Raw genomic sequence first — 23,165 nt, forward strand, 5'->3', positions numbered from 1 at the left:
GTGTGTAGGGTAAACACGTACGTGAGGTGGCTTCATGAGTTCCGTTTTCCCATGAGGACAGTGATGCTCAGAGACAGAGTTACGTTGTTCCAGGGCAAACAGCCATTGCCCCATCCGTGAGCCCTCCACCAGGACCCTCCCCACGGCAGCCAAGGGCATCGCTTCCCCTATTTCCTCTAGAACCTCACTGCCTTGAATTCCGTTTCTGGATGGGAAGATGAGCAGACCTATGGGCTCCTCCTGCCCTTCTCTCTGCGGTGCCTCAGTTTCCCTTCCTCTCTGATACATACATGAACTCTATTGCCAATAATAATGGCCAACAGTGAGAGATCAAGTAGTAACAGCAAAGGTAGGCTTTATTTGTGAATTTCCCCTGGAGTTCTCTCTGGACCACAAACGACCTTTGATCTGCAGAAACAGGAACCCAGGTCTGGGGTGAGCCTTGGAACGGAGACCAGCTGGCTGCACGGAAAACCCTCAACCTGACCACGCGGTGGTCTCCTGCCATCGGAGGCCTTGTCTCCAGGAGGGGCCTGGCGAGCCCTCTGGGCGGAGGCTCACTGAGGAGGAGTCAAGAGGGGAAGCGCCACCTTTGCTCGGCTTTTCCTGCTCTCAGACGGTTTCTGGGAAACAGCAGACTCGTCCACATTGACTTCCCTAAGCTTGCAATGTCTCTTGTTTACAGTAAACTCTAACCTTGCAGTATCTCCTGTTGACACACACACAAAAAGCTACTGACATTTTGGGGAGTTTTTGAAAGTTTGCTTAGCAAAGTTACGCAAAATGCAAACTCCAGAGGGACATTGGGAACACACTGGTCTGATCTGAGGTGACCTTTTCCGTTTTCTAAAAGCATGTTTGACTTTCATGACCATCTAAGCGGAGGGCCAGGACCTGGATGGGAAAGGACTTGGCATTTAGACATGACGCGGTCGAAGAGAGGGGAGCCCTCCCGCAGCCCCGACCAACACACACCGCACACGTGCGGGTCACCCCACAGACTCTGATTCAAGTGCTCTGGGCTGTGGCCTGCGTGAAGGACTGCAGAGTCCCCCGGTCTGGGGGCAGTTAGTACCTAGTGGACACGTAAGTTGCTCAGGCAACCACACCAAGGTGGGCCCAGGCTTGGGCACGTTTTTAAACGGCCCCAGGTGCTCCTTTCTCTCTCTCTAAAAATCAATAAAAACAAACATCCTCAGGTGAGGATTAAAAACACACAAAAAACAATATATAAGCACCCCAGGTGATTCTAGCATGAAGCCAGAAAGAAGAACCGGTGGTGAAGTCAATATTAAAATGTCCCCCAATGGGCAGCTCTCTGGGCCTCCCCTTCCCAGGGAGTCTGCCTTTCACTGGAAGCCCCCGGGGGACACACTCCCACCCTTGTCTCTGTCCCAGGTGAACCACAGGCCTGGGGAGGCTACGCTGGACCTGGTGGAGGACCCCACCCCGATCCTGGGGTGCGGCCACCTTTGCTGTGCCTTGTCTCTGCTCCCAGAAGCTTGGTCATTTATACCCAAGGGTTCTGAGTGTGGCCTGCCCAGAGGGGAGTTTGGGACAATCAGAAACAGAAAAACGTGCTATGACTCGAAAGGGTCCCCCACGGTTTTGAGGGGAAGAGTCATCTGGGGAGTGTGAACCCCTGTTCTATAAAGGGTAACATTTCCAGGAGGAACCTTTCAACCAGGCAAGGGGAAGGCAGGACCTAGTGTCCGAAGGACAATTTCATTTCCCACTTCACTCGAGCAAAAGGGCAAGGGCAGGCTAAGGAACCGACACAATCACCGCAGAGAGGAAACTCGTTCCAGGATTCAGCCTGTTCAGGGTGGCACGTGTTGAGACACAATGAGACACCAATGGCTGCCAGGGGTGTTGTGGGGGGGGGGGGTGAGGGGGAGGGATCAATCTAATGACAGGGGAGCGGCAGTGACCCCCGGCTCACCCTGGGGCCTGGCCTTGGCTTTCATGGACCTCTCGATCCACTTGAGGAAGTTGGTGACTTTGGTGTAGACCCCGAACTTTCCTTTCCGTGCACACCCTTCTCCCCAGCTGATGATGCCCGTGATGAAGTAGGTGTCCTTGAACCGGGTGACATGGGGCCCCCCGCTGTCCCCCTGGCAGGCATCCTCGAGCTTGGAGTCGTAGCCGGCGCAGAACATGTTTGGGGTGATGCTGAAGCCGGTGGACAGCTTGCACGTGTTCCTGTCCACGTAGGGCACTTCCAGCATCTTGAGGGTGACGGACGTGCGGCCCTTCTCGTGGATGCGCCCGAAGCCGCTCACGATGCCTGTTTTCTGCGTCATGAGCGTGGACTCGGCCCAGTCTTTCTCCGGCAGGCAAGCGGGGGCCACGTTCATGCGGAAGTTGATGGGCGTCTTCAGCTTGAGGACGGCGATGTCACAGTTATAGGTCTTCTTGTCAAACTTGTTGTGCTTTATAATCATCTCCACCTCGTGCACCATCTCGTTGCCGTCTTCAATCTCTGTGTTTCGATCGCCTGGAAAATGGTGAGAGCACGGCGGTGTTAGCTCAGCCTGGGCCATGCATTCTTGGGTGGGTTACTTAATAAAGTAGCTATTATTATTTTTTTCTAATAAAAAAAAAGGTATATAGTCACTAGAAAATATGAAAAATATAAGAAATCATAAAGAGGTGAATGAAAATGACCTTCAGTTTCACTCCCTAGGGGCAACCATTAGTCACAGTTTTCTACGAATGTTCAGTACTTCAGGGACTTCCAGTTCACTCACTTGTGTACACATATTTCCCGGGTAGGTGTCGTGTGCCAGGGACACCAGGGAGATGAAGGCCTTAGGTTCTAGACCCGCGCTGTCTAGAGGGCCACCACCAGCCACAGGGGCAACTGGGCCCTTGAAATGTGGCTGGTCTGAACGGAGACGTGCTGTGAGTGTCAAATTTCAGACTTAGAGTGAGAATAATACTCAAAATAGCTCATAAATACTTCTACAATGGATTACATATTAAAATATTCTGGACATGTTGAGTTAAGTAAATAAGATATATCACTAAAATTAATTTCCCCTGTAAACTTTTAAAATGCATAATGGAAAAGTTAATGTAACTAGAACATTAAAATTACATGTGGCTCGCATTTGTGGCTTTCATCGGGCAGCTCTAGAGTCTGGTAGAGAAGGACAGACATGACGAAATAATCCCACAGACAAACATGTAAGCGGCAGAGGGACGCGGTGGCAGATCGTGGAAGGGGCTCTAGAGGAAAGGTCGCGGAGAAGAGACCCATCACTGGGGGCATGGACACCAAGAGCCTCAGGGAGAACCATGAGGGAGGAGAGCTGGGCTGGTTAGGGCAATGGAGACCTGTCAGCTTAGAAAGACTGACTACACCTGCCCAGCCTCCTCATTTTCCTCCTACCTCCACTCTTCTCCTCATCTTCACCCTCCTCCTCCCTCTTGTCTTCCTCCTCCCACTCTGCTCCCTTCTTTTTCTCATCCTTCTTCCTCTCCTCTTCTTCCTCCTCCCCCTTCCTTTTCTTCCCCTCTTCTATACTCTCCTCCCCTCCTCCCCTCCCCTCTCCCTCCTCCTTCTCCACCTACTTCTCTTTCCCCTCCCTCCCCCCCCACCCGCTCCTCCTCATTGCTCTCCTCCCCCTCCCCCTCCTTCTGCTCCTTTTGCCCCTTCTCTTCCTCATCTGGGAAACTCCCCCCACCCCCGAGCCTGGATTCCAGTAATTTTATCTAGTGTTCCCAACAAATTTGATCAGTTCTAATGGTCTCTGAAAACAAGGCAGTGACAGTGGGCCCTGCAGGGGTGAGGGGTGTGGTGCCACTTACCTACCCTCACCTTGAATCGCTTGGCTTGGTGCAGACAGTGAGCGGCAGTGAGGACATAGAACTCATTCAGGATGGTGCCTCCACAGAAGCCTTCATTGTTCTCCTTGATGAGCAGAGCCTGCAACGAGAACGCCAGGGCCCAACAGGTTGAACTTGACTTTCTGAGAAGATAAATTTGGAACCTGTAATTCAAGCCTTCCTCTTCATTGCTTCCGCCTGGATCAGGGCATCTCCCTCCTTTAGCTGGTGTGCCCACCTGAGCCTCCCCCATCCCTGCTCCTGCCCCCCACCCCCCCCGCCCTCTCCAAAGAGAGAGCTGTGGCATCTTCAGACTGGAACACAAGGCCCGAACCAGCACACACACAGTGTTCACCTGACCACTCGGGCTATGGCCCAGCATGGCCAGCCCTGCAGACCTGAGTTTGCAACACCACACCTGTCCCACTGGCCGTTCAGTCCTACACCCTGGCACATTCTCTCTCCAAGAGGTGGCTCATGGTTGACCCCAGCGCACCTTCCCATCTCCTCCCAACCCACCACTCCCTGATTCCACAGCACGGTGTGGGCAGCATCTCACACCTTCTGGTCTTTGCTTTACCCACCAGCTAATGGACCCACTTATTCATTTACTCTACAGACATTTGCTGGGGCCTTACTAAGTTGCAAGTGCTAGCCACTGAGTAGGGTTGTGTCACAATTTACCTACCCTTTTCCCCACCTGGTCTACAAACTCACTCTGACAATGACTAGTCTTTTATTTCTTCTGGTTCTATCACAGCACTCTCTAAAGCAGGGGTCCTCAAACTTTTTAAACAGGGGGTCAGTTCACTGTCCCTCAGACCGTTGGAGGGCCGGACTATAGTTTTAAAAAAAAAAAAACTATGAACAAATTCCTATGCACACTGCACATATCTTATTTTGAAGTAAAAAAACAAAACGGCAAAAACACCTGCATGTGGCCCGCAGGCCATAGTTTGAGGTCACCTGCTCTAAAGAGTTATGCACAGATAAACAGTTGTCACTGTGTTAAAGATCTTTATTGTCTATGTGGCTATTAAGTATATGCCCAAGACCAGGCAGAAGCCAGTCTGTGGACAAATGCTTGCCTACACTGGTATGACTTGTGGGCTTAGAAGAGATCCACTATTCAAGCCAATCTCCCACAGCCCATGGAAGGCCACCGTCAAGGTTCATTTCTGTGGAATCCATGTGGCTACTTCTGTAAGGGGTTTTCACCCTGATTTTGGATTTGGGAGTGAGGAGTATTCCACCTGGAAGTGAACATTGATGGGGCAAGTGAAAGTTTCTTTCCTCCCAAAGAACTGAGCTTGCAAATCCAGAGACAGAGCATCCTTCCCACCCCCTTATCATGGGAATTCTACATCCTTTAAGGAACAGTTATTGGCTGGGGATATGTGTGGGTTAATGAAACAAATAACATCAAGTTCTAAAAGAATTCTTGAAGATGTTCCTGACTGGTATGTAGTACAGATGCTCCTTGACTTATGATGGGGTCACGTCCCAATAAACCCATTGTAAGTTGAAAATATCATAAGTAAAAAATGCATTTAATACACCCAACCTACTAAATATCATAGCTTAGCCTAGCCCACCTTAAAGGTGCTCAGAATACAATAGCCAAAGACACTATAAAGTATTGGTTGTTTACCCTCTTGATCACCCGGCTGGGCTCACTGCCAGCATCAGGAGAGAGGATCATATGGCACATCGAGAGCCCGGGAAAGATCAATGTGTATCACTTTTTTAACATCGTAAAACTGAAAAGTTGTAAGTCGAACCATCATAAGTCAGGGGCCTTCTGTAATGTTTCTTTGCCTTTTTTTTTGGTATAATTTATCAACTCTTAATACAACTTGGGTGATGAGTGAGGGAGAGTCAGTCTTTCTAAGACTTGGACACCATCTGTTCTTCTTAACGATGGAGACGAGGAACCAGGAGAGCAAGAATCAGGGATCCCTACAGACTCATCGAGGAACCGGCTGGTGAGGATCCTTCTGCCCAGCGCCCTTCCCTGGCCTCTCTGCCCTTGGAGGCCCATCTAAACGCTCTCACAGAGCTGACACCTCCACCCGGTGGGAGCTTGTCCTAGTCTTCCCAGTGGAACTTCGTTCCACACCCACTGGTACCTCCTTCGTGGCCTTCATCACATCAACTTGAATTGCGGTCATCTGGGTGGACCTCACCTCCCTTCCCAGGTCTAGATGTCCACGTGTCAGAGAAACAGCTCTGATGATCTCAGTCTACGCACACAGCCCCCAACTCCATGCCTGACATGCAAGTTCTCCATAAATACATAGGGGGTGAATGTTGACTAGATGTTGAAATGTCCTGCACTGGCTCTTGATAATTCAGACAAATGCATAGCTGTCGTGTAGCTTGCAGGTGAGGGTGAGCTGAAGTAATTGGCAGTTTTTGGGATTTTGCTTGTAGGAGAAGCCATTTTGGCTTTGAACACTAAAAATGTATTAAGTCCAAGTTAGGATTGCCAGATAAAATAGAGGACAACCAGTTAAATTTGAATCAAATGAATAGCAAATAATTTTTGGTATAATAGTATGTCCTAAGTAATATCTGGTATATACTTACATTAAAAATTTTTCATTGTTTATCTGAAATTTGAACTTAAGTGGAAGGCCTGTGTTTTTTATTTGCTAAATCTGCCAACCTTAGTCCAAACGAACAACAAAGGAATGACTTTTTTACCTTTGATAACAAATGGATATATTTTTCTCTAAGGTACTCTCTGCCTCATTAGAATTTAGGTGCTTGAATAAAAAAATTTTACCAAATTAGAAATGAAACAAGGAGAGTAAATCTTTCTGCCTCCAGTCAAACAGAAGAGCAAGCAGAGACCTCACCCACAATCAGGGGAGCTGCCCTTTACCTGCCCATCCAAGGCCCGAGCTGGCACCCCATCTCTCCTTCTACTGTAGGAGAGTTTTTAGGGCTCAAACCCTGAGCATGGGATGGGAATGGGCAGCAGGGGGGGAGGGCGTAGGCAAGGGCCCAGTTTCTTCTCATCTCGGGTTCCCTCAGCACGGGAGCTCAAAGCCTGCTGAGGGTGCACATGTGTGCGTGGGCAGCATGAGCCCCGCCTCGGCCTCCATGGCTGTGCCTGCAGTGCCCAGCCAGAATGGGTCGCCCATCCAGTTAACTCACTAAACGTGCTCAGCACTTACCTGCCAGGGACACTCGCCATCTTTGCAGTCCCTCCCTCCCACTATCCTGACAAGTGTGTTCTCCTCCTCTGCAGAGTTCGGCTCTGTGTTATTCAAGTTCAGCAGGTCGACAGGGTTTTTGGTGGGATCCAGGTCTCCATCAAAAGGGTTCGTGGTGGGATCCAGGTCTCCACCGAAAGGGCTTGTGGTGGGATCCAGGTCTCCACCGAAAGGGTTCGTGGTGGGATCCAGGTCTCCACCGTCTTCAGGGGGATCCTCGCTGCTGTGGGCGGCCTGGGGCGCCGACCTCCTCCTCCTCGGTGCCAGAGTGAGTTTCCCACAGGGATAAGGCTCTGGAAGAAAAACCAATGGCCTGGGCCTTCAGCAAAGTGAAACCCTCCCTGCACCGCACACACAGTTCCTTAGCAGCAGGAGGCATCGGGAGGCCAGAGAGAGGGAGGGCCCGACCCCCAAGGTTACGGGTCGGGTCAGAGGGCCTGGAGAACTGCAGTTGGGGAAGAGTGAAGCGCGTGCTTGGTAACTGGGAAGGGTGTGAGGAACTTTTGGGGTGCGGAGTGCTGTGTGTCTTGATCTCGGTTGCATCACAAGGTGGACGTGACTGTCAGGATGCAGGGAAAGTGCACTTTCTGTCACGGCCCCCACGGTGTGTCCGTCTCACCTAGAGGACAGTGCTGTGGACACCGGCTCTGGGGCTGGCCAGGGTGCTGAAGCATTGAAGGGGATGTCTGCAATCTACGTGGAAAATGCACCCAAATACTAAAGAGGCTGACAGTGGACAGAGGACACAGGAGGGGCAGACCGGCGATGAAGCAAGCAGAAAGGTTAATGGTAGAACCCAGGTAGGCACACAGGGGTGCTCACTGTCAAATCCTGTCAACCTTGCTGTGTGTTTGAACATTTTCTAATGAAATATTGTTGTTGTCTTTTTTAAAATTGTTCTGGGAAAAAGGGACAACATATGCAAACAACCTGAGGCATAAGAAGGAGCACTACACAACACAACACGGCTTTGTACGATAACGTCTAACCGGGATGACTATCCTTAAAGTCACCAAGCGCAGGGGAGATGTCAGCAAGTACCAGAAAGCTTCCTTTCTCTTTATTACCAACTAAGGAATTGAGGCAGAGAGAGGGGCCAAAGCCGGACAGAGAAAGGGAGAGGTGTGGAGGCCCAGCGGAAAGCAGATGGCTTCTCTCAGCTGCCTTGGGTTTGCCTAGGATCAGATAAGCAGAACTTAGTTCTTTTCAGTGTTTGCGAGGGCTCCAGCAGGACCCGAAGGAGCCCTCCCCACCCCCAGCAGACTTGTGCTGTGTTAGCTGCAGATAAAGCGTTCGGTGTTGATATTTGTAATCACTGTCCTTTGAAATACTGAATCAGGAAGTAGTTTACCTGGTTCCGCCTCCCGCCCCCGCCCCCAAAAAAATCACACTTCATTAAATTGATTTGTAATTATTCCTGGAATTAAACAAAATTTGCGTGCATGTTACAGTCTACCCTCTATTGTTGAACCAGCAGAAGTTTAAAAATCTCATTACCAATGGAGATGTAAATGATATTGTCTTTTACTCGTTGAGAGAGTTAGTGTTACCTAATTGCAGTCATTCTGGAATGTTCCTGTCTTGTGGGGTGGGCCTGGGACTTTGCATTTGTACACCCTCACCCCCTCTACCCCCTTCGCCCCAGTTGATGCTGCAGCTGTCGGTCAGTCAGGGGACCAGGCTTTGAAAAACAAGTTGGTGCCACGGTGAGACTGAAAGCACCTCTGGCTCCCGGTTGGCCCTGCAGCACAGGAGGTCCTCCCCACAGTGTGTGAGACCCCCGGGGCCTGGCCCGTACTCGGCCCCTTAATAGGCCATGCCCTCCCTCCCGAGCTTCTAGGCCAGACTCATCACATCCAGCTTTTATCAAGGAAAAGAAAAACTAAATTTGATTAACATCGAGGCCCACACAACCTAAATTAGTTCTTTTTTGTTGTTGCTAATCCTCACCCGAGGATATTTTCCCATTGACTTTTAGGGAGAGTGGAAGAGAGAGGGAAAGACAGAGAGAAACATCAATGTGAGAGAAACACATGGATTGGTTGCCTCCTGCACGAGCCCCAACCAGGGCCCGGGCTGGCAAGGTGCCTGAAACTGAGTGTGTGCCCTTGACCGGAATCGAACCCAGGACCTTCTGGTCCACAGGCTGAGGCTCTACCCACTGAGCCAAACCAGCTGGGGCCTAAATTAGTTCGCAAGGGGCCTCGGCTCCCCTCTTCCCAACTCCCCAGCTCCTACAGTCTGGCCTGGGCTGCTCTCACCCGCCTGCACTCTCATCTTGGTTCATTGTAATTCCCAGTCTCCCAAGCCTCCTGCCCTACCCAGGGGTACAAATCACGCCTCCACACACTCATTACACAGTTAGGGTTTGCTACGAATGAGACACTGTGCAAAGTGCCCTCCATGCATTACTCCCTTAATGTGCACATTCACTAAGCAGTTAGGAAATATCATTGGCCCCACTTTTCAGGCAGCTCACAGAAACAGGGGTTTGTCTCCAAATCTGCGGCCCACCCCAGCTGCTCCAGCTGTCCTGCACGGGCCTCTCTGACTCCGGGAGCCCTGGTGGGGTGGCCCCATGCTCCTCCTACCTGTGGAGATGCAGGACTTGCCGTTGTCGTCCAGGATGTACCCGCTGGCACAGGAACACACCACGGAGTTCTGCTCCTCTCTGCAGAACTGGTCGCAGTCCCCGTTGTCCAGGCTGCAGAATTTTCGCATGGCTGTAGGAGACGCATGTTGGTTCTCAGGACAGGCTGGGGAAACTGAGGCTGCAGCTGGCCGGGAGGAAGGACAGCAGCCCCAGGGGGACATACACCCACCCGTGAGCCCTATAGCAGCCACCTGGCTAGAACAAAAGGCCAGAGCCACATGGCCGACGCACATCAGCTGGTGCAAACAGGGTAGGCTGCCCGGAGGAGCTGGTGGGGTGAGAGGACCATGCCTGTGTGTGTGCTCTTCTCACTGCCCAGGCTGCCTGGGGAAACCATGGCATACAGTTGGGAGGAGAGCTGAGTATCTGCCGGGCCCCGGCACCAGACTTCCAGGAGGTCCTTAAATAACCTGAACGTGGCCAGTGAGGGCCCTGGAGGCTGGGAGGGTCTTAAGTTCAATGCTAAAAAGGCACATGGGTCCTGACCAGCTGGGAAGGGCTGCCTGCAGGAGGGTGGGTTCCGGGCCAGGTGCTCAAGAGGAGCCTGGCGGAGTGGCCAGAGGCCCACCCACGCTGAGGCTAGAAGGGTCGCTGTGTAATAAGGGCCTCGGAGACTGGGGTCTGGGCCCCAGTGCGGTGGGAAGAAGAAACGAAACAGGCAGTGCACATCCTGGAGTCAGGCCAACCCGAGTGCCAAACTGGCCCTTCTGTCGCTTGTGTGATTTGAGCAAGTTATGGAAACCTGTGGGCCTCCGTTTCCTCACTTGTAAAGTGGTGGAGGCCATACCCCCTCACAGGATAACCTCACGGGTCACGTGAAGCTCTTGGCACAGTGTCCGTGTGGAGCCGTGTCTCCCTGCACCTCAGATCAGCAGCTCTGCCTGAGCCAGAATCGCCCACCTGCCTCCTGGGTGCACTGAACATCAACCTCCAAACCTAGCACATCAGTGATGCTACCCTGGCCATTTACACTCCGCATTTGGGTTTTGATGAAAAAGATAACTATAGTGCAAAGACCAACATTAATGAAACTTTAGAAAACATTCACGATGGCCCTGGGGTCAGAGCCAAAAGGTGGGCAAGAGCGGCAGCTCTGGATTGGGATGAAATGATGCATAATAGGTATTCCCGTCAGAGAAAATTCCAAAGTAATCTCATTCAAGAGCACATTCTAAAGATTATAAATTAATTTAAAAGAAATGCAAATCTTTCTCTTGAGGGAAAACCGGTTTAATATTAAAACTAATTTTTATTTAAAAATTAACCACCACATTAGGAAAACTCTTAGTGACTTTTCCATGTAGGATTAATTAAATGTTTCAAATTTTTATAATTGGACCATCCCAATTATTTTTATAATTGGCATTTGCACTAATAAATGTGAGGCGTGGTGATTTAGAATCATTGCCCAGGACCACAAGGAATATAAGTAACAACGATGAGGGATACATTCTACTCCAAGAAGAAAGTCAATTCTCGTTTCTATGTTAGTGGTCCACGTGCTTCATGAATGTTCCACAGCCTCTCTCAGAGGAACAGAGAGGCGACTGTGTGTTTCACTGTCCTCCAATCCTCTGAGTGGATTGTAGGGTCTTTAATTTTTGTTGTGTTTTCTGTTACTACAGTGGCCCTTCATAATGGAGCACAGACTCGACATCAGAAGTGACATGAGATTGTTCCCTTGGACATTTTGACTTTTTCCCTCTTCCCCACATTTGATTCTTCAGGTAACTCGGACTTGAAGGCCTGCCAAGAAGAGGAACTCACGTAATTCACAGTTTCTGCCTTCATATCCTTCCAGACAAGTGCACGTGTATTCCCCGAGGCCATCCTTGCACCTGCCCTGATTCAGGCAGGGACTGCTTTCACACTGGTCACCATCTGCAAAGAAAGGGTTTGGAGACCGAAGCTTGCAGGCAATTTCCGTCACCATGGAGATGACTTTGCTGTGTTGATCTTGGCTCCCGTTTTTTCAGATAACTCGAATGAACATGCACTTCTTCCTGTTTCCCTGTAAACAATTTCTCCTAGCTGAACTTCACTTTATCCTCACCTTTTGTGGCTCTGTGTACGTGATGCTCTTATCTTACGGGTTCATTGGCTGAGCTTTCCAGTTTTTGCTGAAATGTTTGACAGCATTTTTACATTAGAGTGAGGAGCTTGGGATGGTGACTATGTGGGACCATCTGGAAGGGTGGAAGGCATGTGATTGTCTGACACTGGACAAGAGAGATGTTAGGGTTCCTCTTCCCAAATGCTCTGGGGGTAAAATGAGAATGCAGAGACCACCGCCCAGCACCAACACGGGACTTCACATTTCTTGGTGCATTTGCACAATCTTAATTTAGAGATAAGTCCAATAGTCATTTTGAGAAATTTGAATGGTGTTGCCAGAATGAAAACATTAGTCATGATTAATGCCATTCCAGGTGGTATAAGGGTTGACTCAAGATGGTTACCTTATTATAGGACCCAGTCTTTCAGACTCTATTTTTTTCCTAATAGACTTGGATTTTTAAAATTATCACTAAATTTGGTATTCTCAAATGAGAATATACTGATTTAAATCTATATTTAAGTGGCAAAATTAGGATTAGCGTAAAGTTACTATAAAAAACTATTTTACAATAACTGTTTGAAAATGCTCAGAGGGAACAAGTTAAACACATAGGATTTAAACAGGAACAGAAAGGCAATTCAGGAAGCATTTTCAAAGTTCAAATACAATTTCTCCCAATTTAAATATCCTAATGAACCCCTCTCACTTAAGATTAAAATAGAAAACATCTCACCTTTGTATTTATTCCAGAATTCATTCTAAAAGAGAAAAATATTTTAAAGTACATTAGGGAAAACACAGACATTTTATGCCTATAACAAATTATAACCTAGTAACTCAACTTGAATAGGATACTGTCCCAAACCGAGGTCATTTCCCGAAACAAATTGCTCTAGAACTATTCAATCTAAACGGGAAAGTTTCTTAGATCTTCTGTATCTATAAAGGTGCAGATGGTGGCTTCAATCACTGTAGGGAGCGGCTATAGGGTTAAGCCTCGGACTGACCTGTTGGCAGAGCCACAAACAAGTCCCAGTTTAGAGGGCACAGCTCTCTTAGCATAATTAAGCTTGACCTTATGACGCCCCCTAGATCCTTCCTGGGTAGCTAATGGGCTGTTGGAGGTGCAGCAAGTGCTGCCAAAACAAGTGAAACTCACAAGCACATTGTAACTATGTTGACCACTACCTTGTTTTTCTCCAACTATAACATAAAACCTCAGCTTGCTGGCTGGATCTCTCTCTGTGGCCTCAGCCAGGCACAGGAGATCCACTGAGCCCCAACTTATTCTCTTTGTCTGTCTTTTCTTTAATCTTTGCTGCCTCCTCTCAGGCTCACTGAACCCTTGACTGGGCTGGCCCGGCACAAATCACCATCTCTGTTGAATATTGAAAGTGTATTTTCAAGTTAATCACCAAGAAGTGGATTGTACCAAAAATGCTTTGCTCTGTTTGCTACTCCAATGAATGGTTTTTAGTTGAAATATTTGGGTCAAAGATTCAATAAAGAAATGAATTATTAATAATTATGGTAATTTAGAAAATGATAATTGGTAATTAACTCAGATCAGGGCATCAAGAGCCTACATTAACTAAAAAATGTTCATAGATTAAATTTGTTTTTTTGTCTGTAGTAGGTTAAGTAGTGTCTCCCAACCCTCCAAATTGAGGTGTAAACTCACAATGTGACCTTAATTGGAAATAAGGTCTGTGCAGATGTAATTAAGGTATCAATTGAGATGAGATCATACTGGATTAGGGTGGACCCTAAATCCATGAGGGGATCCTTCTGAGAGACAGAAAAGGTTACAGACACACAGAGAGAAGGCCATGAGGAGATGGAAGCAGAGATTGGAGTGATGCATCTACAAGCCAAGGAGTGCCAAGGATTGTTGGCAGCCACCATAAGCTAGGAGAGAGGCATGGAACGGATTCTCCCTCAGATCTCCCAGAAGGAACACACCCCGGTGACACCTTAATGTCGAACCTGTGGTTTCCACAACTGAGAGAAAAAGCATTTTAAGACACCCAGTTTGTGGTTTTATTTTGCTTATTTTTTAAATTTTTATTTATTTATTTTTTAGTGTCTTAAGGTGGAAGCTTAGAATATCAATTTGAGACCTTTCTTCTTTTTCAATAAAAACTTTTAATGCCATAAGTTCCCCTAGAAGCACTATCTTGTATATTCATTTTTGTTCAGCTGAAAATATTTTCTAATTTCCTTTGAGACTTTCTCTTTGACCCACAAATTATTTAGAAGTGTGCTGTTTAATTTCCAAATACTTAGAAATTTTCCTGTTATTGATTTTTGGTTAATTTCATTATGGTCAGATAACATTTTATATGTTTTCAATCTTTAACATTTGTTAAGATGTGTCTTAGGACACAGGATATGGCCTATCTTGTAGAAAGTTCCGTGGATGCTTGGCAAGAAAGTGTGCTCTGTCTTCTCATGGCCTTCTCTCTGTTGGGAATCCTACAACTATCAATTAGATTCAGGTTGAGTGATGTCTGGAGAACTGCAGGAGATACAAATGATAAACTCACAATTCTGTGGTATTTTGAATTCTAGTTTTCTTCAATGACTGCTGCTATTTACTTTTCAGGGTCCTCAAATAGCTGCTCCATGCAGTCTACCCAGGTTTTGTCGTTATATTCAGTGGGAGACAGGGTAGAGTGTGCTTTCTCCATATTACTCGGAACCAGACTTGTTGATAACCTTTGATCCAGTAATCCTCTCTGGAGCAGCTGCTCTTCTTAGAAGATAATCCAGAAGAAATATGCATGTGCATGTTTTCATAATAGTAATATAAAAAGAATGTATATGGCCAAAACGTGAAAGAAGTAAATGTGTCTATACAATAAAATTTAATTTAGCCCTTTAAGATTATAAGTATGGTAGCTATATACAGAAGTAAGGAAGAGTGTTTGGGAAATGATGCTGAGAAAAAAGTAGTACCTAAACTTGGATTGAGATTACAAATATTTTCATTAATATTTTGTCTACTTCATACACAAAACTATGTGTATGTGAATTAAAAGAGCATTTAAAAATGAAAACAGTTCTTGAAATTATGAATAACTTTTAAAAATAGACAAATCATTTATTTGGTAAGGCGTAAAAATGAATTCTCAATTCCTCTTCTCTCTTCTGGTGGCTGAAATGAACACTGGTCGTCAAAGGGATAGAAACATACATGAATCCCTTGCAGACCTTGATCTTTTGCAGAAATACAAAGATGTCTGAGTCACACAATTGACAATGACTATTTTCTAGACAGAAGTGCCAAGTGTGTTTTCCAGTGTATTAGTGGTTGCTACAATCCCCTTCCTATCTCCAGGTTTTATGGTAGGAAACACAAGTGTTTCTTTAGTGTTACTGGAGACTGAGAAACATGGTGTTGCAATGCAGTTAATACCCAAGCCCCAGCCAGCTGTGGTCATTCCATGGCAGTACAGAGCTTTTCATCATCTACGAACACGGCCTCCTCCTCATCAGTGCCTTTGATCTGTTCTTCCTTACCCTCCTTCCTTCCTCTCTCCCTTCCTTCGAAATTTTTAAGAGTTTATTTGAGGCAAAAATGATGATAGTTGCCAGGAAGCACGGTCTCAAATGCTTCTGTTTTGTTCTTTAAAAAACTGCTTGCTGCTGCATGGAACTGTTTAAGTCATTGTAGGTACTGCATACTTCCTTCTTCGTGACAAATAGCTCCAAGTGCTCAGTGAGACCCAGAGTGGTCCATTTGGCCAAACATCTCATTATCCGTGGGTGATCACAGATGAATATGGGGTTGCTGCCACTCACTTTCAGGAACTCTCTGACAAGATTATCAAAGAGTCTGGCTGTGGTCTGAGGTAAAGGACATGCAATAGCTTTTGCCACACAGGTATTATTAAGAATCTTTTTAGTTTCTTCAGTTCTGAAGAAGGGTTGTTTCTGGCAGGTTAGTTCCTCACAGAGCGCTCTCACGTTCTTCTACCATGCTGACTCTCTGTGAGGATGGGGTGAAGTCAGTCTGACGGGTTTGGCCTTCTGGGCCATTGGGATGGAGGATGTGATCTTGTCTGTAATGTGCTTCACCATCCCTGATATAATCTTCATGGTTTCATGAGATCATAATAATCTGTAGGGGCCATGTAAGATTCACAGGTGGTGAATTAAAGTCAAATCATCTGGAACTGGCATTCAATTTCACAAACTGGGACAATGCCACTGATCACCAGCATCTTGTGGCAGAGTTCTGGAGCAATTCTTATATGTAAGTTCATGTCCAGCTTATTTTGCTAGGTGATGAAAAACTTGGCCACATTTCCACTTGAGATGGCATTCATCCTAGGAATTTCAATGTCTAGGAATCCCAACTTGTCAAAATCTTCTTATACGTGTGATGCTATTACTGCGGATGATAAGTTTCTTCTTTACAAAGTCATTCAGGTTCAAGCCCAAGTATCTCCAATGATGTGTTTCTTTGTCTTTGAGGCCAAAGTGAGGATTAGGTGACATATATGAGCAAGGAGGCAATAGTGTGATTTTGTGGAGAATGACGCTCTGCAAACCCTTCTTGGTTTTTCCAGGATTCTCCCGAACTCCAATTATGTCTCCCCGAGGCAGTCTATTATCGATATAAATAAATTCTTCTTCTGATTTAAAATTCCTTGAATTGGCCATGACTTGCAACTTCACCTGTACTCGAAGGGCACAGAAGATGAACCTCCCCCAGCGCTTCTGGCATAGATCTACCGACCCCTTAAGGTGATGTTGGTCAGGTGGTCTGCAGGTGCAGCAAGCGAGCGGTCTACATGGAGCCTGTGTCGTGCGGGTCTCCTCAGCACTCAGCATGTGGTGGGAGCTCAACTGCAGTCCTGCAGTGTGGATGGGGGGCGGAGGGGGTCCTGCAGTGTGGATGGGGGCGGAGGGGGCCCTGCAGTGTGGATGGGGGTCCTGCAGTAGGGATGGCGGGTCCACTGTCAGTGGTGTGGTGGTGGCGGCAGCAGCAGGGCCTACCTGTCTCTCTCGGAGATGCTGCTCGGCCTCCTTCTCTGCTACTTTCTCTTCAGCTTTCAAGTGTCTTCAGTTCATTCTTGCCCAGATTCACTCGCCACCATCCACTGCCACCTCACATCCTCATGGTGGCCATGTTTCCCCAGGGCCCTACCCAAGGTGGGTGAGGCTTATTAGCGACTTTCAGGGAAGCCAGGGGCCCCGCCTTTACTGTCCTGTGCCTGTGTGTCATAGCTCTGAAGGTTGTAACTCAGGTGCCAGACGTCAAATATGGCTGTGGCCATGGATTTGGGCAAAAACCCAATGGGTCCCGTGTGTTGTGTGTGTGTGTGTGTGTGTGTGTGTGTGTGTGCGTGGCCAGGCCCAGGGAGGTGTTGGCCAAGGGCATGAATAATCCTATCTAATAAAGAGGGAATATACTAATTGACCATCACTTCATCACAAAGATGGCTGCACCCACAGCTGAGGCCAAGTTCCCATAAGGAGCCTTAACGAGCAATCAGCAGGGACCTGAGGCTACGCCCTCGCCCGCCCCCGTGGGGCTTGACAGGGGACCTCAAGGTGCGCTTCCCATCCTGGTGCTGGGCTAGGGGACCTCAGGCTGTTCCCCCTGCCCCAGCGCCAGGCTGGGGGACCTCAGGCCGCGCGCCCCACCAAGTGGGGCTTGACAGGGGACTTCAGGCCGCGCCCCCCACCCAGCGGGGCTTGACGGGGGACCTCAAGGTGCACCCCCAGTGCTGGGTCAGGGGAACTCAGGCCGCACCCCCACCCAGTGGGGCTTGACAGGGGACCTGAGGCTGTGCCCCCTCACCTGAAAGGGCTTGATGGGGGACCTCAGGCCATGCTCCCCACCCAGCGGGGCTTGACAGGGGATCTCAGGCCATGTCCCCCACCTGGCGGGGCTTGACGGAGGACCTCAAGGCATGCCCCCGCCCTGGTCTGGGCTGGGGGACCTCAGGCCATGCCCCCCCATCCTGGTACCAGGCCAGGGGACCTGAGGCTATGCCCCTTGCCCAGCAGGGCTTGACAAGGGTGGGACTGGCTGGGTCTGGATCTAGCCCAATGGGGAGGGGCGGCCGGGTCTGGGTCTCACGCAATTTTGAGGTGCATGTGGGTGGGCCGGGACTTGACTCTGGGTCCCGTGGTGAGCCCCAGACTCTGACAGGAGGAAGGTTTTCATATACATTTTACTAATTTTCTTTCATCTCTGACACTTCTATTATAGAGAAAGGGCAAATAGCAATATTAAATTATTTCCTCTAATTAATCCCCTTTTAATGTGCACGAATTTCGTGCACCGGGTCACTAGTTTTTAAATAAACTTGTAATGTTTTAGAATAGATTTAATAATACCTTCAGAAGTTCTCATAACTCTTATAACCAATTTTGGGCCATACCTTCTTCTCTGTTTCCTACCCACAAAACAAGGCGATATGTGGTGGGCGAGGAAACAGGAACGAAAGACTTGCAAGTGTTAGAAGGAGACAGGCTCCCCACCTCCCACCCCAGAAAGCCTCTCCTGAGCTGTTCTCTGTGGCGGAGGCCACAGCACAGAAAGGCACGGAGTGAAGGCCCAGTGTGGACGACACTGACAGCCTTCATAGACAGGTAACCAGGGCCAGGCAGCATCTCCATTCGGGCCCAGCACCGTCCACACCTGGTCTCCCTGTCTCACCACCCTTACCGTTTTCTCCGTGTCCTCAAAGACTTCTCGGGCCTCTTCGTAGGAGCAAGTCTCTTCCGCACACTCTCTTTCAAGGTTTCCTTTCTTCATCTCTTCAAATAATGAATTTGCCCTCCTGACCCTGTCCAGGATGCTGTTGGCACGTTCCCGGTTGATGAACACTGGAAGACAGGGAAGCACACAAAGTACTTTATCAAATTACCTGCTCTCCCCCCAGCCTTTAGCATCAGGTCACCTCCCTGCTGTGAAAGGCGAGAACTCCTTCCTCAGGCACCAGGCAGCTGGGGAAGAAACGCCCATCTCCCTCATGCCTCCTCCTTGAGTTACATCCAGTACCTGCTTTAGACCCCACACACCCTTTTCTGGAGAAGTAGACACATCCCATCCAATCCACCTCCCACCCTCCCTGCACATCACACCCAGCCTTAGGGTGGTCACCGCAAACACCCTTTCCTGAACTCTCCCTTCTCAGAGTGGTTCCAGGCCATTGTCACCTCCCTCCCCGCCGACCGGCTACTCCACTCTGTGCTTTGGCTCAGGCTGTGCCCCTCCGCTCTCCTCCTCACCCTGAGCCTCACACACCCTTCAAGGGCTCAGGTCAGAGTTAAGTGGGGAGTTGTGATTTGTTTTGATCACGATCTACAATTAAAGGTATGATTTATATCAAGTCTCAGGACTCCCAAACATAAATTAAAACAGAAGTTTTGCCCTAGCAGGTTTGGCTCAGTGGATAGAGCATCAGACTGTGGACCAAAGGGTCCTGAGTTCGATTCCGGTCGGGGGCACGTGCTTGGTTGCATGCTCCTCCCCGGCCTGGGCCCTGGTCAGGGTGCGTGAGTGAGGTGATCAATCGATGTGTTTCTCTCACATTGATATTTTTTCTCTCTTCCACTCTAAAAACTGATGAAAAAATATCCTCAGGTGATGATTAAAACACACACACACACAAAACACAACAAGACAAAACCCCAGAAGTTTCAACTCGGCTGGTGTGGCTCAGTTGGTTGGAGCGTTGTCTGGGACACCAGAAGGTGGCAGTTTAGATTCCCAGTCTTGGCACATACTCAGGTTGTGGGTCCGTCCCTAGTCAGGGCACGTATGGAAAGCAATTGATGTTTCTCTCTCACATCAATGTTTCTCTCTCTCTCTCTCTCTCTCTCTCTCTCTCTCTCTCTCTCGTTTCCTTTCTTTCTGTCTCAAATCCACAAAAACATATCCTCAGGTGAGAATTACAAAGAAAAATAACAACAGCAATAACAAAAACAAAACAGAAGTTTCAAGAAATAGTATTTACTATAATTTTCTATGAAATAGCACTTATTACAAAATTTTCTACTTGATTCTGTTAATTTTCATTAAAAGCAAAACCCCACTAAATTGATTTCATGACTCACAAATGAGGCGTGACCTGCCAGTTAAAGTGTCTTGGGTCAGAGAACCTCTGAGTCCTCCCTGTGGTCTCTGTCTGCAGCTGACTTGTCCCCACTCTCTGCCCGAGTCTTCTCTCTCTCTCACTCACCACTCCCTTTCTTCTTTTCATTGAGATACAGGAGGCCCTCAGATTCTTTTCCTCACCCTCTGCACTCCTCTCTCTTTTTCCCGCTGAAGAGTTTAGAGTTTCACCATAATACTCCCCACGTTGGTATTTCTAGTCCCAACTTTCACCCTAGCTCTATGCTTTCAACTCTCTCATCCTGGTGGGTATCTTCCCTCATCTCGGACCTCCAAACTCCCCATGTCCAAAACTAAGACACACACCCAGTACTGCAGAATCTAGAAGGCTTGAGTTTCCAATACATCTTGCTCACCTACTACTTAATATTGGCAAATGCAAATTACAAGACATATGCTTACTTCTTAGAGTTATTTTAAAGAGTGTATACAATTCCTAGTGTCCAGTGTGGTACACATTAGGTGCTCAGTAAAGGTTAGCTTCATTCCTCCCTCAAATTACGTTCCCTTCCACATTTCTCATTTCTTTTCATGACATCAATGTAACCCCAATAGCATCCGCCCCAAACCTGCTAGTATTTCTGGGCCCCTCCCCCACTACTTCGAATATCCGCTTCAATACCAAGTGCTTACTTTGAAATGAAATCCACACACCAGTTTCTCCCCTCTCATTCCCCTCCATGGGTTTCTTCTCTGTTCTGCTTTTCTCTTTCATTTTCTGACTTTTTACCGCTTTCTCATCTACACACCTGGGTCCCCTCTGTTGCTCCTCAGTGCTCCTGTCCTTGCACTTGACCCAGGATGCAGACAAACCTCAGGGGTGATGCCACCTCTGTTCTCTCTTTTGACTTTGCTCTGCTTCTCTCCTTTCTGAGCCCTTTCTGTTCGGACAGGCCCTGGGGCCCTGGAAGGTCCAGACACCCCCATCTGTCCAGCCTTGGGCAGCCCCTTCCTCTGGCTGAGCCAGCCTGAGGGTGCCAACACCAGCTTCTCTCTCATTCTCTTCCCTGCCATGGAAAGTCTTCCCTGCCTGGGACCGACCCCCTTCCCTCCTCTCCCCCAGCTCATGTTGGCAGAGGAAAGCGGCTTCTCTCTGTCTCTGCCTGCCACCTCTCCCTTCTCTCCCTCTCTTTCTTCATCTCCCCCCTCTCCATTGTCTGCCTCTCTTTCTCCTTCTGTCTCTCTGTCTCTCTCTGTCTGTTTGTCTTTCTGTCTGTCTATGTCTCTCTCCCTCTTCCTCTGTCCATGTGTTTCTATCTGTCTTTATGACCTCTGACCTGCTGTCTGACTCTCCCCTCACAGGGAGGCACACCTGGCCCTAAGCTACCGTGGCTGAGACCACCAAGCCCAGCTGTCTCAGGTCAGCCTTTGACAGGGGACGGGCACCCACTATCTACACTGTGGAGGTTCAAGGGCATCACCCCAGCTCCCCACCCTCTCTCCTCCTCCAGGAGGCCACCACTGTGGTCTGAGGTTGAGGGGTGCTTACCACTTCCCCCGGGCGACAGAAGGCTGGCCAGGGAGGCACTGAGCAGGAGGAGGCGCAGCAGGCCGGCCATGGTGTGGCCTAGGACAGCGTCGCGGTCGCACTGTGATAGGCCTCCAGGTCAAGGTTCACTCACCCCGGCTCCGAGGGTGGAGGATTGTCTTTCTGCTTATCACAGCCTTCTGATTGGAGCCGGGGCTGGCTGTGGGTGAGGGACAGGGGCAGGCAAGGAACAGGGGCGGGTGACCATGCTCGGGGCATGGTCACCTGGCCTGTGCAGCCCTGGGGAAGTCCCGCTGGAGCCTCGTCAGTAACCGTATCCAGCGGGGCCTGCTTCGGGCATAGGAACGTTTTGTTCTGAGAAAGTAAAAATGCGACTTAATAGTTTTCAGACATTTATGTGTGGCTCTCATTTCATCCTTACAATCATGATAGAAGCTAAGTATCATTTCCCTCATCTTTTCTCCAGGACAGAACACGGAGGCTTAGGGAGAAGTGGTACGCGTGGGATTTGAACCCAGGACTTTCCCCCTCAGTGTCCTGGTTTTCTCTGGGTCTGACTGGTCCTGCTCACAGGCCTCCTCTCCAGGTGCTGTCAGGTGGGGCCCCACAAAGGGCCTCTAGTACCTGCATGCCAGGCTTGAACCTTCCTCCACAAATTCAGGGGCTCAGGGAGGCAGAGCTTGTCTTGTGACCCTTCCGCGCCACATGATTCCTTTTGCATAAGCCCCGACACAGACTTCTGGGAAGATACCCCCTGCCTGGTGTGCCTGGCAGGGACTACTCTGCTGGAACCCCAAATGATCTGTTGACCGACCACAGGACAAGTTGGCTCAAGGTCAAGAGGGCTGTGCCAGGAGGGGCTCCTTGGCATGCCTCTCAGCCCCTCGGCTCAGCCATGGAGGCACATGGCTTCTCTTGACAACTTGGCCTCACATACTCTGCTGGGGGACAGGCTGGGGGGCAGGGAGACTGAGCCCTGAGTCAGAGGCCTCACAGTGTAGCTCATTTCTCACTTCTGCGGAGCTCAGTACAGGCCACTGGGGGAGCTCGGAGGGTAGCATAGTGCCTGATCGCTGGGATCAGCAGCTGCTTCATCATCCAGCCCCTCCCTGGGGCTCCCACTCCCCACTGCCCTCATTTGGGGCCAAGGAAGTAGGGAAGGCACTGTCTCCAGGGAATATGGGAGTCTCGGAATCTGGTTTCTTAGCTCTCATCAGGGCTGTGTTTCTTTGCAACAAATGTCCGGTGTCAGGGAAGCACAAATCACCTCAGGTCAGCAGAAGCAGCCACCACCTTGGCAGCCAGGCTGGGGAGGGAGGTGTGTGCTAGGTTGTACCGTGCTCAGCAGGGCCAGGGGTGAACCTGAGGGGTGTGGGGGGTGAAGGATTAAAGAAGACAGACAAGAGAATAAAGCAGGGGCTAGGTGGGACACTGCTCTCTGATAGAGAGATAGTGCCACAGCCTGCAAGCTGAGTATTTTATAGCCAGATTCCACAAGGCAAAGTAAGGGGGCGGTCAAGATGTTTACAACATTCTCACGGGTTTTGAATCTACTCAATTACATGCACCTGCTTTGTTTTGGCAACACTTGCTGCACCTTCCACAACCTATATCACTTAGCCACCTGGGACCACAGGTTCGGACCATAAGGTCAAGCTTACAACTATAGCCTTTGGCTATAATTGTGCTGGGAGGGCTTTGCCCTCCAAGCTGGGACCTGCACATGGCTTTGCCACGAGAGGACCATGTCCCCTCATTAGTCCAAGGCTTCAACC

The 23,165-nt window shown here is 49.0% G+C and overlaps 1 protein-coding gene and 1 pseudogene across 2 annotated transcripts; both read right to left on the reverse strand.

Moving 5' to 3' along the window:
* Positions 1–500: 500 nt before the first annotated feature.
* On the reverse strand, positions 501–21,479 carry F10 (coagulation factor X). The gene is made up of 8 exons (XM_079779567.1): positions 21,391–21,479; positions 18,450–18,610; positions 12,498–12,522; positions 11,473–11,586; positions 9,644–9,775; positions 7,014–7,345; positions 3,814–3,931; positions 501–2,497 (listed from the first exon to the last, which is right to left on the reverse strand). Exons 1-8 carry the CDS (start codon positions 21,458–21,460, stop codon positions 1,902–1,904), a joined length of 1,548 nt encoding a protein of 515 aa, XP_079635693.1. The 5' UTR covers positions 21,461–21,479; the 3' UTR covers positions 501–1,901.
* Positions 15,395–16,432, reverse strand: LOC307104421 (lysine--tRNA ligase-like; annotated as a pseudogene). Its single transcript has one exon. The product of its transcript is annotated as a lysine--tRNA ligase-like (transcript).
* Positions 21,480–23,165: the final 1,686 nt, after the last annotated feature.

The sequence above is a fragment of the Cnephaeus nilssonii genome (assembly GCF_951640355.1).
Source record: "Cnephaeus nilssonii genome assembly, chromosome: 8".
NCBI classification, from domain to species: Eukaryota; Metazoa; Chordata; class Mammalia; order Chiroptera; family Vespertilionidae; genus Cnephaeus; species Cnephaeus nilssonii.

Coding starts and splice junctions, on each gene's coding strand:
- F10 (XM_079779567.1), bottom strand. CDS start 21,460: ATGGCCGGCCTGCTGCGCCTCCTCCTGCTCAGTGCCTCCCTGGCCAGC. Junction 9,776..11,472: donor AGGCAGAAACTGTGAATTAC/GTGAGTTCCTCT, acceptor CGTCTCCTACAG/CCATGCGAAAATTCTGCAGC. Junction 2,498..3,813: donor GCGATTCAAGGTGAGGGTAG/GTAAGTGGCACC, acceptor ACCATTTTCCAG/GCGATCGAAACACAGAGATT.